The sequence below is a fragment of the Mchenga conophoros genome, linkage group LG16, assembly GCF_057382185.1.
Source record: "Mchenga conophoros isolate Kocher_MC1m ecotype Shallow Benthic linkage group LG16, M_conophoros_male_GT1.1, whole genome shotgun sequence".
In the NCBI taxonomy this organism is placed as follows: domain Eukaryota; kingdom Metazoa; phylum Chordata; class Actinopteri; order Cichliformes; family Cichlidae; genus Mchenga; species Mchenga conophoros.
In genome coordinates this window covers 16,502,530-16,522,085 of record NC_140541.1, presented here as the reverse complement: position 1 = coordinate 16,522,085, position 19,556 = coordinate 16,502,530, and the positions used below count along the sequence as shown (strand labels likewise).

General features: G+C 41.5%; 1 protein-coding gene across 1 annotated transcript; it reads right to left on the bottom strand.

Moving 5' to 3' along the window:
* Positions 1–12,185: 12,185 nt before the first annotated feature.
* zic5 (Zic family zinc finger 5) lies at positions 12,186–18,081 on the bottom strand. Its single transcript, XM_085250574.1, has 2 exons — positions 15,326–18,081; positions 12,186–14,004 (listed from the first exon to the last, which is right to left on the bottom strand). The coding sequence occupies exons 1-2, from the start codon at positions 16,365–16,367 to the stop codon at positions 13,565–13,567; spliced, it is 1,482 nt and encodes a 493-aa protein (XP_085106700.1). The 5' UTR covers positions 16,368–18,081; the 3' UTR covers positions 12,186–13,564.
* Between the last annotated feature and the right edge of the window lie 1,475 nt (positions 18,082–19,556).

Genomic DNA, 19,556 nt, shown 5'->3' with positions numbered 1-19,556 from the left:
GCTGATCAGGAAATGATTTGGTCACTTTATGTTTTGAAAAAAAAAAAAAGAGCACAACACCCTCTGAAGGTTAATGAGCCACATATAATATCATGTTTACCTTCCGCCCAATGATCTTGTTATTATTGGGTATTTCTTAATCCCCCCCCCCCCTTTCCTGGTATCTTTGCACTTACTTAGACGACTTTCCAATTCCGTAACATTTGGAAATGGGGGGCAGGCAAAGTGAACGATGTAGGTGACATCTCTGTAGATTAGAGGAATGCATCCCTGTCTGCCTGTGTAATTCTACATGACATTTCTATTATGTGTGGAACTGATAAAATCTTCCCAGCTCGCTCGACTGTTGTATTTAAATACATCTCTCCGGTATTCCCAGAGAGATTAAATTACAATTAACACGATTATAACCTCACAAAATTGTGACGGGAATCAATTAGGCTGCAAGCAGTATTTCATAGCCCGGTAATGTGTTGGTCGAGATTGCTTTCATAAATAATGAGGGACAGCGCAGGCGGAGAAAATGCATGTATGCAAAACACTGTCAGAAGAAAATTAAAACGAAATGTTTTACATATTTTTCCATTAATCTAAATGGGACCCGTGTGGCAAAGATAGTTTTATTCTAATTCCCCAGCCCGGGGATGCCCAAATAATGACTTGATGTTTTAATAGACTTGTAATGACAATATATGACAAACTAATTGCAGCAGAAGATTATTCTAAAGCAATAAAATACCTCGTTATTGCGCTTGGCGCACAGTTTGAGAAGTGTAAAGCTATTAGCAAAAACGGCTTAAAAATAAGGTGTGCACAGCTGCTCAATATAGAAACATTTCGTTTACGATAATTAACTCTGTTTCAATATTTAGTAATATTGTTTTAAATAAACGAGGACATTTTCAAAGTGACTGCGATGGGCCGTGTTTCTACGAAACTGTGACGGCACTGTTACAGTCGCTTCTTAATTTTCATTATATCACTGCCCTCAGGCGCACAACCCCGCAAAAAGGTTATCCCTTACCACGGACTGCTTATACAAAAAATAAATTATATATATATATTTTTTTTTAAAAGGGCTTTAAATAAAAAGAAATTACTTTCTTTTTAGGTATCATCATGGCCTTGCAGAAATACAATTTTCAGGTGTTTTTTTCTTTTCTTTTTTAAGAGTAAAAATGTGGCACGTGTATTTGAACTGCAGGTTGTGTCAAGTCACACAGAAATGCTCTACCTTTACTTTGATTTAGGGTCTTTTTTCTTTTAATATCAGCTGCTGTATTCTGAATGGTCTGCCTGCTTGGCAGCGTCCACACAATCTTCACTAACTCGTTCTTGGCGGAACCTTTTAAATTTCTCCCACTGATGGCAGGGGCATGTCCACTCTTCTTCGTCTGCTCCCCCCCCCCCCCCCCCCAATAAAACAAACAAAAACATTGCGTTTGGATGATATGAAATGAAATTCATCGCGGCCCTGTCTGTGCTGCGTGATTCATCTGGCACATGTGGACCATTACTAACTTCATTTGAGGAGACCTTTTGTCTGAGTGTCCCCATCACCGAGTGAAGTCCGAGAGGATGGGACGGCGTGGGAGGAAATCAGGAGAGATATCAAACCCCAAGTCTCCTCTCACTTTTAAATTGTGCCATAAATCTTTTCTTTTAAAAAATGCAGTGTGTCTAAAACTATTCCATAAATTATATAATTTTCATGACCTTTTTTTCTTCCCAATGCAAGCCGAATAATGACGACGCTTCATTCTCCTCACGGGTATAAATATTGTTCTAGTTTCTATCCACCTGCTAAAGACCCATCCTGACGATGATGGGCGGGATTTAACTGTATCTATTGAGCTGAAGCCCCCAAAGCCGCGCAGGCCTCTGAAGGCCCTCTTGGTTCTTTTGGATGTCCGGGGTGTGTCCGTTTAATGTCATCTGCATTTAGTGAAAGAAGATAGTGCAGTTTATTAACAGATGTCAGGCTGGTGAGATCTAACCTTTGGACGGGTTAGAGCTTGCTTTTGCCTTCAGAGCAAATTAGGAATGATGCCCTCAAAAGTTAAATTATGGTCAGATTTTATTATTTTTAAAGGTAAGCTTTTTTTTAAAAAGAAATCTAGGTGACTTTACCTTCCTCCAGGCTTTGTCTTGTTCGAACTTCCCCCTCGATTCACTTCTTTTTAACGGGCTCAGATCAAAGGGGCTGCCCGCCCCGACGGAGACCAGTAAAATCGGCCCGCTTTGTCTGCTGTTGCCAGGAGTAAGGACGGGTGTCCGGGAGGAGGAGAGGGAAAAGGGGTGGCATGGTAATGAGCCTCCTTATAGAGGCTCAAAAGTCTCAAAAAGTTATTTCCCCCTCCTCTCAAATGTCCATCTGTCGTCACATTTTAGTATCTCTATTTTTATTTCGTCTATTGACTTTACTGAATAATGAGTTTCAATAGCTCCTTATTTTGTAGTCGACTTCATTTCCGATGAATTACAAAAAGCAGTTTTAGAGCAAGCGTACAAACAGGAGGCTGTCGTGTGCTGTCAGAATGTATATATGTATTTCTTTATATCCCATCTGTGGGCTTAATGAGACATCACCTCCATATTTGACTATTTTACCTGAATAAACTATGAAACCGATTCTGCTTAGTTTTGAGGGGGGAAAAGCCACTCGGTTTTTGTTTGTTTTATTGCAATGTCCCTGAATGCATCAGCAAGATGGAAAGTTTACGCGATTGGGGCTGTGTGTGTGTGTGTGTGTGTATGGTCTTTAAAGAGGAGGGCCAGACATCAAATATCACACCTGCCTCTAAGAGTCGGTATCATCTCCAAATGTGTGATGGATTATATATTTATGACTTGACAGCGATTAAAAAAAAGTTGAAAACAAACTTATTTATAGAAAGATTTACGGCTTCCTCACAACCTTGCAACTTTTTTTAAAAAATCTTTTCTTTCTTTCTTTTTTCCTGGCAAAATATCTGCTGTGGTTGGGCACTGATGCGCACCCTGTGATCCTGCTCTCTACACGCCGTCCCTTTGTTCGGTTTACCTGAGCAATATCAATATCTGCTCATCCTCTATAAAAACGCCTTCACACTGGCTTCATTTGTCGAGTCACACATGACGGTTTGAAGCAGAACAGACAAACACAAACGCACAACAACAACAAAAATGACAGTCGGACCTGTTAAAATGGAGCATAACTGACGAATAAGAGGCTGTAACAACTTTATCCTTCCGAGATAAAAGTTTAAAGGCGCGTTAAAAGGGTTGTGTTTCTCTGCTGCGCTCACAATTTGCATGGGAGAACAATACAAGGGTTTTGCCTTGTTAAAAAAAAAATCACTGAACTGTTTTAAAAGCGTCATAAAAGCAAAACGCAACGACGTGAATTCGGCATTATTTGCACTATTTTTATTTATTTATTTTTACAATCTCGACAAAAACAGAAAATGAGGAGGAAGGGGGAAAGCACGCACTGATGTGGACCTTCCTCCCACTCCTCTCTCCTCTTTGAGCAGGTGGAGGCCTCGCACCTGCACCTGCGCACACAGCTGCGCGCACCTTGTTATTGCTGCCGCTGCTTGACGCACAGATGAGCACAGCGCAAACCCGACAACACAGTCCCGACAATATAAACCTCTCCAGCGCCACAGTTCTTAGCCTCAGCATGTTTCACTTCATTTTATAGAGAGACGCCAAAACATGCTCTCTTTTCAGGAACTGGATACGTATAAGCAATTTTCTATCCAAATAAGAAAGCAAATAAAATGCCTTCACCAAATTATCCGCCTCCTCCTTTTTAAAATTAAAAACAACAACAACAAAAAAAACTGTTAAGTGGGAATAATGCTGTATTTATCCCGGTCGTGTTGCCGTCTATCTCTTGTTTGTCATGCTCCGGACTTCAACATGACACCATCTAATCCAATTAAACACGATAACCCTGGACTCACTATTATTCTCCTCTTTTTTTCCCTTCGAGTTGCTGACAAGCACTCTTGGTTTTGTGTGAAAGAGAGAGTCAAGAGCCCTCTCTTAATCCCGGGCACGACTAGAAGTGATTGAAAAGTGAAAGAAACCCCTTATTGGTCCTCGAGCTGGATGGTGTGTTCTTTGTCCGGTCCTGTGGCTTTTTGTTCGGTACGGTCATCATGCATAGCAGCCCTTTAATTTAGGTCTTTAAAGGGAAATCACGTTTATTGAGTCGGTGGCAGTTATTCGTCTGCGTCAGCGAAGAATAGTTTATTGAAACAAAATGAATAAATCTCCAAACATCTAGAGTCTCTTTATTATCTCGCTAAATGGGGAAAAACTTGTAATCCAAACAGCCCGCTAATTGGGATTTAGGAAACATTAATCGACGTCTAAAGTGTGCCTAATTTGCCCTTTTTTGTTTAAGCAGATTAGGCCTGTGTCTGTTATGAAAAAACAACTAGATAACATTCAGCCCTGGCTTTTCGTCACCGCCTCCAACCCCTTAAACCTCAAACACAAATAAACGACTGGTTTTACGGCACCTTCTGGAATTAATTACTTTTCCCCCAGTATTCATTAAGCCACGTCTGGAGTAGAAACTTCCACCGATTCTTAACAAAAATACAATAAATAATCATAAAAATTGAAAACTCAGATGAACGAAATCAAAGTTTCAAAATGAACTGAACTCGCCACAAATTAAATGCGTTCTTTTAAAAGTCGCGGGAATGCATTGCTGAGGATTTTATTCGGAGCTTCGTCTAAGCAGGCCGGTATAACATATTGTGGATGTGGCAAAAATGACAGGTAATTGACATTAATCCGCTCGCTCTGAGACTCAGGGGGGATCTAAAGTAAATGGGGATACGGTTAATGAAGCACCACTTGCCCTTTGGATCTCGGTCACAGTGTGCGGCGGGGAAGTTTGAAGAAACTTCATTTGTTTAACTTTTCCGACGTGCGTCATAAATAAAATGACGCAGGAGAGGGCTGGTGTGGGACTGCGCTGCAAATTAACAAATGAGAAACATTTCGGAGTGTCATTTGAGCGCATTCTGTTGCAGAAGAAGAAAAAAGCCACCAGCGACTCGGTGCAGCTTACTCTTTAAGTGATTACTCAGCGCATTGCGCCGCTTTAAATGACATCTCAGACGGCGTCGCGAAATTGGCGCTTGCCTAACCAACTCCAACCGTCCAGCAACCTGCATGGTCGTCATTATGCTTATTATCATTCATATTGGGAGCTCTCCCCATTGGAAGTGTGACGAGACAGACAGAGGCCAGGTGAGAGCGGTAGGTTTTCAGAGTGAGGAGTCGGACCTCGCCTCTTCACGCCGCTCGGTGCTACAGGGGCCTGCTTAATGAGGGCGCCTATGGGGGCCCTCCTGGATGGAGAAAAGTGTCTTAACCTCGTCACGGCCGGTCAGAATTGAAGCACCGACACCTGCGCGTCACCCTCCACCTCCTCCTGCTCCTCCCCTCTAGCTCCCCCCCGGCAGGGTCTGCCACAGCCCCGCATCCCCGAGAGTTCATACTCTGTGTACAACTTTTGACAACGATAATGACGCGCATGGTGATGCTGAAAATCTAAGGAGGGGCTGTAGTAGGGAAATAAGAACCGTAGTAGTAGTATGTGTAGGGGAGGGGGTGATTCTGGCTTTGCATTTCTCCTCAGGACCAACACACTCCTGATAGAAAAGCACCACTCTGCAGCCTCCCCACTGAAGTGATGAATACATAATTTGCAGGCTGGTCTTCTCACAATCTGATTCCGTTCAAATGCCTATGAAATGTGCGAGTGCTGGAGCTGTTAGAAGTGAACAGTGCACCTGCATAATTACCTCACGTTATGTGATAAATATTCCCCAGGTGAGAGTTACAGGTTATGTTTTACTTCTTTTTTTCCTTTTGGTGAACTATCAGTCATGTTAATAAAATATCACCATCTCTCAAGGCCTGTGTCACTAAGATGGATAAGCGTTGATGGTTTGTGAGCTATACTGTCATTTACAATGGCAAATGTCTGTGAAGGGCCAGAAAGGTCCCCGTCCCCAGTGGAGCTGGCCTAATTATACAATTAGTCTTGTGATTGGGACAGTCCCGCGCTAAGTGTCCTGTGGGACAAGCAGACACATTATGGCTGTCATCAGTGTCTTCACAGCAAGTAAAAGAGTGCTGTTTATGTCCTTAGATGGAGGTGGAGCGTTGTGATTTCTAGCCAGCGTTAAAACCAAACTTGCCCTTAAGTACAAAGTGTAAGGGAAATGTATGGCGGATGGAAATCTGTCAGGACACCATTACTGCCATAGGTCATCTTGGCATTCAATCGCTCATGTCTTAAGCCTCATCTGGGGCCTCAGCAGACCCAAACCACATCTCTTTGAATCCCCAGGTCACATTGAGACCCCCATATCTCAATCTTATTGCCCATCCAGCCATATTTCCTTTCTGGCTTATCCCTGGCCAGTTGGAAACATCAAGACTCCACATTTTCTTCTGCTCATTCAGAGCCATATCGGTCACCGCCAAACCCAAGTATGTTTAAAAGAAGGGAATGGGTTTTCAGGCTGCTTATGATGTTTGGGATCCACGCAGACATCTCCATGAAGTCAGAGGGAGGTATTGGCACTGCATGGTTGAGGAAGCAGTGGCGCCTCCATACTCGAAGCTTTACTGCTAGCACACTGCCTTATCACATTGGATTAGAGCTCCTGCAGTGACCTCGAAGCTAAGGATGATTGGTAGCCAACTTCACCAGTTTGCCCATGATGAACATATAGTGCTTCAGCGATGTAAAGACAGCGAGATGTTCGCAGGCAGAGCGCCAGTCACACTCTTATCTGGTGTTGGCACAAATAGCTCCTTGTCTTTTCTTTATTGACAGGACTGTGTCTTGAGCTCTCTTTGCTCCTCCTTATCTGGACATAACCCTCTTTTGTTTTTTTGTCCTTTCCAAGTATGCCCCGTCCTCCCTCTCCCCAGCTGCGACAGAGTGATTTTCACTCTCTAAATGCTGACCTTTTCTGCAATAAACCAGATGCATCCAGGGGCCGTCTTTCTGATGTTGCAAGCATGATAGTTCTCCACAAATCTGGTTCTGATATCAATCACTACAAGCAAAAGAGAGGCTTTCATTGCCTTTTTATTTTATTTTATAAAAGGCAATGAAATAAACTGGTGGACTGGCACTATGCTTCTGAAATTATTCTTAGCAATCAAAGATGGGTTTTAAGATATGTAAAGTGAGAAAAGGAAGGGTATTATATGGACTTGAATTTGATAAGCAGGGATTCAGGTGGTGAACGTAAATCCTATTTTATGGAGAGGCCTCCTTCATGTACTTGACCCAGGTCAGTGCATGAATATAAACTGGCTATATTATGGAGCTTGTGTCATGCCTTTTCTCTTTTTTTACTTTTTTTCTTTGGAGCTCAAATCAAAACATTTTTAATTTGATTGTGCTTTTATATCTGAAAGCAACCCTCATTTATGTGCCAGATATGAATCTGTTTCTTTTAGATATACCTAGTACCCTGTAAGCAGTTCCATCCCTGGGCACGAATCAAAATATCCTTGACTTAAAAAGTCCATCTGCTTCGCTTTGATTGAGCATATAGTTCACTGTTTCCCTCCACCCCTCTCATCCCTAGTTTCCAAGTACGATGAAGCCTACATCCTGCATTTAGAGGCTTTTAGGAAAGCCCTGTCATTCAATAAGAGACTACTGGGGCAGCATGCTCACGCTTATCTGCACTTTAGTTTCTACTTTCTGGCCGGTGGGCAATATAAGGGCCAGGTAGCAGGGCCTGGCTCATGCGGTTGTCCGTGGACGACCTTGCTCTCCTCACCTACTGCCTTGGAGTGGCTCCCAGTCCTGGGATGGGGGCTTTGGACCAGCACCAAGTCTCTACCCCCACAGATGTTACTGAGCCACCAGATATTATGTCAGTTTCTGAGTGATGTATCACACTCTTCTGAGTAGCAGTGCACCTGCAAAGTACCCATGATACATGTGACAACATAGGAAATCAGTTAAGTAACCCAGTCCCTAAAAGACTTAGTTAAAATGTTATAATTATGCCTCTACCAGTGACGCACTGATCGTTCATCCCAGAGATTATCTACCTCCTAAAGGACAAGGTAAAGAACAAAGTGTTTATCATCAGGGATGACTAACGTAGAGCTTACATTTAAAACAAAACAATACACAAATGTTTCTTGTTTAAGCATTAGAATAAAAAAAAAATATTTATTTGGCTTGAAAATATGCCACATGTAATTGTTTCAATTCATTCACATAGAATTATATTAGCTCTTCAAATTTAATTTCACAGTGCTAACATTACAAATATCCACATGTGTATTGTGTTTCAAAGATGCCTGGCACTTGTTAGAAATGTGTTCTGTGAGCAGGTTTTTACACTTCATTTGTGCTTTTTTTGCTTGAGTTTCTTTTTCTTGTGCCCCTCCAGAATATTTTTTAGGCTGAAAGCACAATAATTAGTCTTAATTCGATTAGTGTAATATATATAAAATATAGTCCTTATGAGGGACATTTTTTGGATATGTTTTGACCCAAAAAAGCATTTAAAATTAAGTCATGGAAAGCTTTTAAAAATGACTTTGAAACAGAAGAGCAAGCTCTTGTGTACACTCTGCCTGTATTAGTGGTACCACTTAACAAAAAGTTAGTCTAAATGTCAGAGCAAGAATAATTTTCCTCATCACTCAGGTTCTGTTTATATAAAATGATAAAAGCGCCCAAACCTGCAAAGCTCCTACATGTCTTTGTAGAACAGGCAAAATATTATAATGGGGAGAAAAAAACACCAACATATTTTTGCTATTAACGCTATAAACATGATGATGTGCTCACAGTAATTGATTTAATGAAGTTCCTATGAAACTAAAACCAAGTAGGCTACAGGTCAGTAGAGTAACCCCCCCTGCGTGCCCACTGTCAGATGTTTAAAGTCCCGGACTCCTTTGGGAAAGACATCAGGGCTAATAGGTGAAACCACAGCTGTTGATGTCGGGCTGAAGAGGAGCGACATGCAGAAGTCCGAGAGCACCGAGTGTAAAAGCAGACGAAGAATTTTCACTTCTCCAAGCGTTCCCAATCCATGTTTCTGGAAAAAGATTCATTTCCCCTCCTCAACAAAAAAAGAAGAAAAAGAAAAAAAAAACGCAGATGTTTTAAATCGCATCCTTTAACTTGGAATTCTAATTTTTTCCTGCAGGTTGGAGTGCAAAGTGTAAAACTTAATGGCTGCAGAGCAAACTGAAAAAGGGGCACTTTGATTCTGCTGGAGGAAAAAGAAGAGAGAAAAAAAGGAGGGGGTGGGGGGTATCGGCTCTAAAGGCAGCCTTGGAGTTGCGAATGTGGAAGTTAAGCGGGAGCCGTGCAACTGAAACTGAGCTGCCTTGTTTTCTGACATGCTCATGAAACTTAAACTAGCTAGTAACCAGGTAGGGAGCTTTGAGAAATGGCAAAATGCCTGCACTGCAAATATGAAGCCAGTAAAAACAAAGTTCCCACTCACAAAGTTATGCGCCCAAACAGGTGGAATCCTGTGGCAAGACGCTCTTTAAAGCTGTAAGTGCAGAGAAACTGAACTTGCTCGTAAGTTACCACCATCATTCAGAAACATCAGTCTCCATTAACATTTGGCTCCACAGCAAGAACTGGCAGATAATGTAACGCTATTATCACTGTCTTTTTACTGGCTGCTAGTTTATAAGGTTGATTCTCTTACTGATAGGAAATATTTAAAGAAAATAAATAAAAACTATTTCCACCCATCAGGACGTTTGTTTGAGCTGAGTAGGTGAACTGTGCACTTACTTTAATAAACTGGTATCCATTTGACGTGAAATACCTGCAGAATCTCGACATGTCAGATTTATTTAGCCATATTCCGTGTCTTATTTACAGGAGTGGTGGCTTACGATTATCACCCTCGTCTTCATTCTCATATTGAGGAAACGGGGGAAGTGTGATTTATTTATTTTTAGGTGAGATGGTAAAACGGGCCAGAGGTATCACAAGGTGTTGCTGTTCTGCTGTATGTGAATTCTGGGAGGTGAGAGGGGGTTAGTGTGAAGAGGTGCCGTTTGCGTCTCCGCACCTGATTTCTGCTTCCCCAAAACTAAAAGTAAAGTTAATCAAAAAATATTTTTTTAAACTCAACTTCTTTATCCTCCCTCTTCTGTCTCTCCTTCTTCTTGTACTTTATTCCCCCCAAACCCAAGAGCACTTTTCTGTTGCCGTAAAGGTGATCCATGCGCACTGCAGTTTCTGGCGCAGGTACTCGGATCAAATCTCTTGCAGTCTTGAGTCGAGACTCTTAACTTTTGTGACCAAAAAAAAAAGATCACTTCACATGCAATTTTGGCGAGCATTGTGCCGGTAGTATTCAGGAGATGGATAATGCTTGTAAACTCTGACAAGACGGCGTTTGTTTTGCCTCCACGCTCGTCTGAGAAATTATCGTTCAACCCCCTTTTAAAGGGGCGCGATTGAGAAGCAGCGGCGCTCTCACTGCGACTTCTTGCTTTGTCCTCTCCCAAGTGGCGTCTGCATGTCTGACTCTGCCGGTTACTGATTTGCAGGCAGTATGTTAAGGTGGCCCATGTAAGTGATTTCCACGGACATCCCTCTTAAGGAGAACAAATCGTTGACAAAGGAGTGCCTTTCCAATTCAACAGCGTCGTTAGGACAACCAAAAAAGTATTTCTCAGATAATAAGTTCTACTTCAAAGCGTTTCTCACTGAAGGGTGACCGCTTCACTCCTTTTTTAAATGAACTCTCCCTCCTTTTAATGTCTCTGGTTATTTTTCATCGTGTTTATTTTGTAACATTCATTGAGCATTTGTTTCCAAACAGGACATACAAGAGCACGCTACTCTCTTGGCCCCTACCCCTTCTATATATATAAAAAAGAAAAAAGTCGAGGCACAAAACAAGAAGAGGCCCACAAGTGCGTATAGTTTGAATGAAGCGGCAGATAAAGTGTTCTCTTTTCTCCCCCCATTTTTCTTTCTTTTTTTTCTTGAGAAGGCAGCTGTAAAATTGATCAAGCTTGTGTAATACAAACTTGCCCTTGTATTAAAGCTTTGCGGTGCTGCTGTGATTATTATTATTATTATTTCCTCTTTGGCTGTAAAATTAGGTTCATTTAATGTTGTTTTACGCGCCGGTGACGATTCCCTTGTGCGCCTTTTATTGCCTCAGTCCCCAAATCCTCCCAGGCTGATCCAAGTCAGGTGTATTATCAGTTAAATCTCATAATCATTTCTCATTGTTCTTTTTTTTTTATATGCGAGTGTTAGTTGATAACAATTTTTCTTGTTGTGATCACAGGAATCTAGTTGCACACATACGCTCACAGACTGGTTGGAATTTAGGTGCCAACCTGCCAAAGGTATATTTGTGACAGCACACACATTTCTGGAGAGGGTACATCCTATGCTTTGATTATAATTCATTTAGTGGCAGTTAGCATTTTTTTTCTCCCCTTTTAAACGGACATATTCAAATGCGAGCGTTTCACTACCCAATTGCCATAGAAATCCTAACGCACCATGAAGACTGTCAAAGCAGCCAGCCTTCCTCTCAGAGGCTGCAGCCTTTGAAGTGGTGCAGAACTGGCGTTGGTCAATTTTAATTCTATAGACTGGACAGGCAACTCTTTGAAAGTGAGATTTCGCGTTTTAATGGAGGAAATAAGAGGGGGAGCTTGTTTTATACACTCTATACAAGGCTCAGCTTATTGTCGGATATCTTTTTATCTTTTATTTTTCCCATGAATGATTCATGCCTCGGCTGCTTTGTGCCGTCGCGCCTTTCAGAGGTAGCGCCATCAGGGGGCTATAAGTTTTCCCATTAGCTCAGTGATTAGTTTGTACCAGCCTCCTTGGCCCGTTAGGCCTGTTTCTGAGAAGAGCTGGATATTTTATAGAAACGTCAGTAAGGCAGGTGAAGAGAGCTGCTTCAGCTTTTTCACTCGAGGTGAGACTGATGTTGATGTTTTGCAGTCACTGTGTGTAGTCCACGTTAGAAAGACGTCTGCTAAATCACATAGCGTAAAATAATAATAATAACAAGAAGAAGTACAGGCACAGTCCTCCTATAAAAACTTCTAAGGCCAAAACAAATGACCCCTTATAATCAAACTCACCCTTAAATCATGTTAATGATATAATGTGACACTTATTTACTGTATATGTCCTGTTTTTATTATTAAATTTTAGCATGATTTTTTTTTAATATTGTAAATTAATTCTTGAACATCAAAGGTCTGCACAATCATAGCTGATTCATCTCTCTCTCTTTTTCTCCATCCATTATTATCCAATGGCACCATGCACCTCAATATGAAAGACAGATCACTACAAAAGGCATGCGGGGGGAGAGGGACTTTTCACATTACACAGCCTATTCAAGTAAATGTTTCTTCTTTTACAGAGCACAAATAAAAAATATAAACTCAAAAAGTTAAAAGGTGAATCTGAAAAAAACAAACAAACAACAAAAACAAAAAAACAAAAACCATCAGCAGGGTACTATGCATCACCAAAACTGATATTATTATTCTTTGGTGTTTCTGTAATTCCAGTACAACATTGAAACCAGCAAATAAATTACAATGTACAAAACAACATTTTTTTCCTTGTAATTAAAAACTACACAACATTCACAAGCATCAGCACAATTACATATGTACAAATCCTACAGGATCAAAGCCTGTCAGTGTAGACATTTAGGGTCTCAAGGGACTTACTGGACTCTTTAACAAGTGTTAAACTTGTGTATTTTGCATAAAATATAGTCTTAAATAGTTCTTAAATATTACAAAATTCAATCCAAACACATGTATAAATCTGATAAGGTAAATGCGAACCCTTAAGACACTCAGATGTTTGCCTCCTCTCCTGTTTTTTTTTCTTATTAGTTTTTTCAAAGTTTGTACCACATTTTAAAGAGATTAGCTGAAATAGAAAAAAGGCCTCCTCTCTAGCCTCTAGATTTTTTTAAAATTCATTATTTCTACTTGTGGAGCTACAAGCAGTACCTTCTCTTTAATGTGACACTGATTGATTGCAGTGAAGTTATTAACTGCAAGAGGATGTGAAAGATGTCATTTCAGCACACCAGTGGAGTCTTGAGTTATGCAGTTAATTAAATCCTGCATTCATCTCGTGGAAAAAAATACACACACATTAATCTAGTTCTAGTCCGACCTGATTCAAAGAAAAAAATTTTTTTTTTGGTTCTTTCAAATTGGAAGCAAATTTTGTTCTTTCTTTCAATGTCAAATCTCCGTTTTAAACTGATTGTTGGACAGTTGTGATTTACATGTTAGGTTAAGGTCAGGGGTCATCTGGGTTAAAGGGGACAAAAAAATCCTTTCTTGTTTGATGAAGCTACATTGCATCCACACTGAATGTAATTTTGCTGTTTTTTAGGACAGTCAGTATCACTACTGATCAATATCTCAAGTGAACCGGGTGGGGGAACAACACAGATGCACACTTTAACGGGTCAACTAGATGACAAGTTTGAAAGTCCCCATGGATGTATACCAGGTATCAGAGCATTGTCCTCGGGTCTGAATTTCTGAAAGAGTCCTCGTCGTCTGAATCTGTAGTTGGCACGTCGCTGGAGGGGGTGTGAAGGTGGTTGGGCCCTCCGCTCCCCTGGCACACGTACCACTCGTTGAGGTTGGTGACCTGAGGGGAGAGGTTCGAGGAGCGGTTCCTGTGCGGTTCAGAAGTGGGCGAAAGAGGGTCTCCGAGAGGGTTTGTGGAGGAAATATAGGTGACATTGGTGGCAGGGGGCGGAGGGGACTTGCAGTGCACTTTCATGTGTTTCCGCAACGAGCTCGGGTGTGTGTAGGATTTGTCACAGCCGCGCACTTTGCAGTAGTAAGGCTTGTCGCTGGTGTGGACGTGAGAGTGCTTCTTCCGGTCGCTGCTGTTGGCGAATTTTCGGTCACAGCCGTCAAACTCGCACTTGAAAGGTTTCTCTCCTTGAAGAAATGAAACACACAGATACTGTTACGAGTGATAACATCACGAAGTTAAAGCTTTATGGCTTTTGTTTTTGTTGTAGTTTTTTAATAAGTCAGAATAACAACTGGAATGGAATGCTCTGTACCTATTATACCACAACTTGTCAGCATTCCACCTTAAATAAATACAAGTGTTCAGTGTAGAAGCCTGTATGCCTCCGCAGACTAAACGTCCATTACACCCACTGCTCCACACCCACTTTATATTCCCGCGTGAACACGTGTAACATGCCTTTAGGCCCCTCTAGTTTACAGGGGATGTGTGTATGTAGTTGAAAAGGGGGCAGTTCGGAAAACACCAGGAGACCTATATGTGCCGTACTGGTCTCTTTCTCCCACACACGCACACACAAAGATACATACAACCCTGTCACGCACAACAAACAAACAACAACAAAAACCCGGAATGGAATGTGAAGTCTAATGCATCCTGTATATTCATAACAATAATTGGTTAGAGTATTTCCAAAGGGTTTTCCACGTTTTTTCTTCAGTGAATTATTTATTTCCCCTGTGGATTTTACATAATTCAGTTAGGCGAAGAGGCCTATTTATACTGGTGGCAAAAAGCCAAAACTGGGCTATTTACTGGTCAAAATTTGACTTTCAGTCTATTTAAAAAACATAAACAGCTCTCATAAAGAGCACACATTACAATTTAAGGAAGTTGTTCGGCTAAAATTGACTTTCTTTATCTCTCAGCAGCTCTGCCAGACTTTAGTAGACAGAATATGAGAGCAAACTGTCTTTCTCTAAAGGCACTCTCAGAGAGGTAGTTGTAAATATTTTGCACCCCCGATAGGTTACCAATAAATCTGTCGAAGCCTAAAGCATGTGTTTTTTGTTTAAATGCCATCTGCCATGTGCATACACTCATCATCAATATATTAACCGTGCTTTTGCGTAAGGATCCTACGCCCAAAGACAATTACATTTACGCGTGTTCTGTCGCTGTGCTGTAGGTACGTAAGCACGTTTTACAAATCATATGCTCTAATCCTTTCACGCCTACTGCGAGTGTCTTGGTGAGTAAGGGAAAAAAAAGTTTATATTTAAGAAAGAAAATGGAACACGGTAACTCACCACGCGAATTCTTTAATCAATAAAAGTCTTTTTTTTTTCTCGCTTCTGGGCGCAATTACGCACGATCGTTTCATACGTCCGTTTCGAGTGTGAACAGTAAAACAAGATCGCCTCAGACATAGTCTCATTCTCTGAAACCAAGCCATGTTTTTTTCAGACTGTGGTGCGTATTCTTTATTCAATTTGAAGTACTGACCTGTGTGAGTTCTCTTGTGAATTTTTAGATTCTCCGATCGCGCGAACACTTTCCCACATCCCGGGAAAGGACACGGGAAAGGCTTTTCTCCCGTGTGAACTCGGATGTGGTTTATCAGTTTGTACTTCGCTTTGAAAGCTTTTCCTTCTCGTGGACATTCCTCCCAGAAACAGACGTGGGTGCTCTGCTCCGGTCCCCCGACATGCTCCACCGTGACGTGGTTAACCAGTTCGTGCATGGTGCTGTAAGTTTTAGAGCAGGGCTTTTTTTGACTTTGCTCCTGGTCGATCCATTTGCAGATTAGCTCTTGCTTTATGGGCTGCCGCATGTATCTTAAAAACGCCCCCGCGGCTCCGTGAGGAGCAGAAGCGATGTTCACACTGAGGTTCATGGAGTTGTAGCTGTGGAGAGAAGACGGTCCATAGTGCTCTGGCCTGTGCCCGAAGTGCTCTGGCCTGCCATAGATGTCCCCCGGTATACCCAGGCGCATCTGCCCGTTGAGGGCATGGTGGTGGGCACCTGGGGACGCCTGGTCGTGAAGTCCAGTGAAAAGTGAATGGGCCCCACTTTCCGTGTGCCCATAAGCACCTGTTGGGGAGATGAACATGCCATGGTGATGAGGGGAGGAGGCGGAACTATGCTGGTCGCCAAGTGCATGCATAGCAGAGGCTGAGAGTTCTCTCCTGAGGATGAAGTCCCTGCTGCTTGAGTAGCCTGAGTGGGGGTGAGCCACGGGGAAACCAACTGTGGTCTGAGCAGAAGTGAAAGATGCCGCGGTCTGGGCTTCGGGATGGCTCTGAATGTGCTGAGATGGGCTAAGTTTGAGAGCATTTGTCTGTGCCATGTGCTCTGGTCCAAATGGAGTGAGTGCCACTCCGGGGTCGTTGCCCAGCTCCCCAGGGTGGAGGTGGGCATGGTGGGAGAGAGGGTGATGCCCCCCTAGCCCCGGGAAGCCTGTCATATTCTGATGAGGAAGGGGTTGAGTCGCTGCCAAATCCGCTAATCTTATCGCCGGATTCCTCTTGCTTAAAGGGGGTTCCATAACTACACTGACAAGTCCATCCGCACTCACCGCAACTGTTTTTTCCCCACCACACTACGCTCTCTAAAACATTAGGAAAATATGTATATAAGGGGTCTATAAGTTCTTTTGTCCGGCTTCTAACTCTGCTTGCTCCTTTTCCCACTCTGTCCTCAAGCGATTGGCAGAACATACAACAGTTGGAGGACACAGTGGGGAATACAGTTTAGAAATGGCACTGCGGGTATTGGACGGATTTCGGTGACTGGCAGTTAGGAGAACGAAGCGATTGGCTGTCGTTCAGCGCAGGGGCTCAGCAGGGTTCCGCCCCCTCACTCTCTTTATTGCTGTTGACTCCAAAAAGTTGTACTCAAAGTTACCAGCAGATCCGTTTGGGCGGCTTTGTGTTTACTGCTGCTGGTGCATGTGGATGACCAAAATAACAGTTTGTGTGACATGTCAAACCTTAGTCTACTCCGGCTTTGGTTTATCCACATTTTTTGTTGTTTTTTTGGGTTTGTTTTTTTTTTTTTGGGGGGGGGGGCGCTTGTGGATGCTGTGAAATATTTCAAGTATTGATATGTACAAATATTAAAATGTGAAGTGAGTTCTGTTTTTTTTTTTTTTTTTTTTTTTATTCATACGTACAAAGATTTGTCACAAAATACAAGAGTGGACGCCCCACGTTCCTGATAAGTGGAAGTTATGCAAATCTTAATTTAAAGTAAAACACAAATACAATTAAACATTAATGCATAAAACTGTTTAAGTACTCAGTGTTATATACACATGACCGATTTCCCCAATATATTGATTAATATGAAATAACTTTGTGTTTACAGGCAGTCATTTAATTTTAATGTTGAAGATTAAAAAAATATATATTTATGTTCACACATCTTACCCCACCCACCACACACAAAAGATGGGAAAAAACTACAAAAACTATTACAATTATTAAAAATAAAAATTTTATAAATAGAAAATGTAAGCCAGGTTTGTTTTTTTTTTTGCTTGAGGTGTTAAGGTCCAGCAGCACACTAGGACAAGAGTAGCAGAGCCTAACCTTTCGTTTTATTTTAGCGAACTGCAAAGGCAACACTTATTTTTAATGTATTTATTTTTACACCCTTCTCCTCAGTTCATTTCACCAGCTCTTTATTTTTTTTTACCAGCTTTTTAAAAAAAAATATTGGTTATGACTTAGGTTGGCAGACATTTCAGCTGTATTTAAGTTTACTTCATATGACAGATTATGGCGTGACGGTGTAACCCCTGCTGACAGCAGTACGTGTATCCATCACTGATATGTCTTAATTCACCTTTCCAATCGAATTGTGATGTCTCGCCTCAAACCGCAAATCAGCATGTCAGCTAGTTGTGTCAGGAGTTTTATTGTACACCTTAAACAAAAAAGAAGCCGACTTTGAAAATAGGGAGAATCTAAAATATTTATTAAGCAGTGCATTTTTCTTCCCCACGGACACTGAAGTTTTGTAATTGATTTTCATTATGTTGGAGGAAAACCTCTACACGTTATGGTCCTGTTGCACGTGCCCCCCTGCTGAACTGATTTATGAGCTTGATAATCAGCAACTGAAGGTTTTGCTTTAAGACCTTTCATACGTACAAATAGGGCGCTGCAGTGACATTAAGTATATATATATGTGTGTGTGTGTGTGTGTGTGTGTGTGTGTGTGTGTGTGTGTGTGTGTGTGTGTGTGTGTGTGTGTGTGTGTGTGTGAGAGAGAAAGAGACTTTTCAAGATTAGCAGTTATAGGCACCCATATTATTGTCGCTTGTTGTGTCAAATGTATTTTTATGGGAATTGTAAATTCACACACACAAAAACATCCACCCACGACCACGTGTGTGTACCGACTGTGCTCTTTATTAAATAAATAAATTATTCCCTTCTCCAAAGAGAGCTTCTGGAAATCCATAAAACACAGGAGAGTAGTGAGTGCATTGTTTATGATTTCTCCAAGGGCCCCTGATTTACGCTCACCACATTAAGCAGCACATTGGGTTTAATATAATTTACACACTTATAAATTCATAAAACAAATGTCTCACTTTGGTGGTAAAGCACTGGTTGCTAGTTGGCTATAAATATTTTGCTTTGATCGTGGCAATTTAAGGACATTACATATCCTGGTCACTGGCACGTAGTTTCCCCATTTCTAACATGAATCCTATTATAAAATGATTAAAAAGGAAATACATTTTAAAAAGTAATAAATAAATGGAGTTTGGGATTTGTTGAATCGGTGTAGGAATGGGTTAATTTTTATTTACTTATAGTTTCCAAATAACCCAAAGCTGTCGATGCCTCAGACAGAAGAGGGGGGCGTCTTACTGCTCTCTCGCTCTCTCTTATTCTCTCTCTCTCGCTCGCTCTTTCTCTCTCGCTCCCTCTAAAACAAAGACGCTTTGTCATAAACAGGGTTATTTTACCAAAAGGAGTCAAGAGGGCAACATATGTGGTCTTAACAGGTCAGAGGTCAAACATGCATGAAACACAAGGTCAAGCAAGCCACACAAGTAACCTTGCAATGTGTCAACATATTGATACTGTCAGACAACGGAGAGGAGAAATATGCCTTTGGCATCCATTATAACACACGGGCAGAGCGCCCCTTGCGCGATCGGGATTGTTGGGTTTAATGTTATAAACCTGTCAGATGGCTTTTTCTTTTTTTTTTTTTTTGTATTTTTGTCAGCTGTAACTGTAGATTGTGTGTGTAATATTTCACGTGATTTATTTGTTACGTGTGTGAGCATAGTGAGTATTGGTACTTCTAAAACCTGTTGAAATACTAGTCTGTGGGGGATTTTGAATAGGTTGGAGGCTTTTTCTTTTCCAGGCAGAAGGGAAAACCCACAGCCTCTTGATGATTGATTTTTTTTCTCGAAATTTTCTTTCTCCTTTCCCCTATCTGGGGAAGGTTTTTGTGTGTTTTTTTCTTCTTCAGAGAATTAAAGAACTTCTTATAGGGGTCGGCAGACGTGACTTTGAACTTGGATCAGCTCCTGCGTTTCCTGTGGTGCGAGTTGAAATAGACTTGGAAGAATGGCATACAACGCTCAGCCTGTCCCACTCAGAGCAAGGAGACACAATAAAAAAAAAAAGTTTTTAAAACGTTTCCCTGGTCTTCACCATTATTTGTCGTCTAGAGTGCACCGGAGAAGCTGAGACAGGCAGAAAGC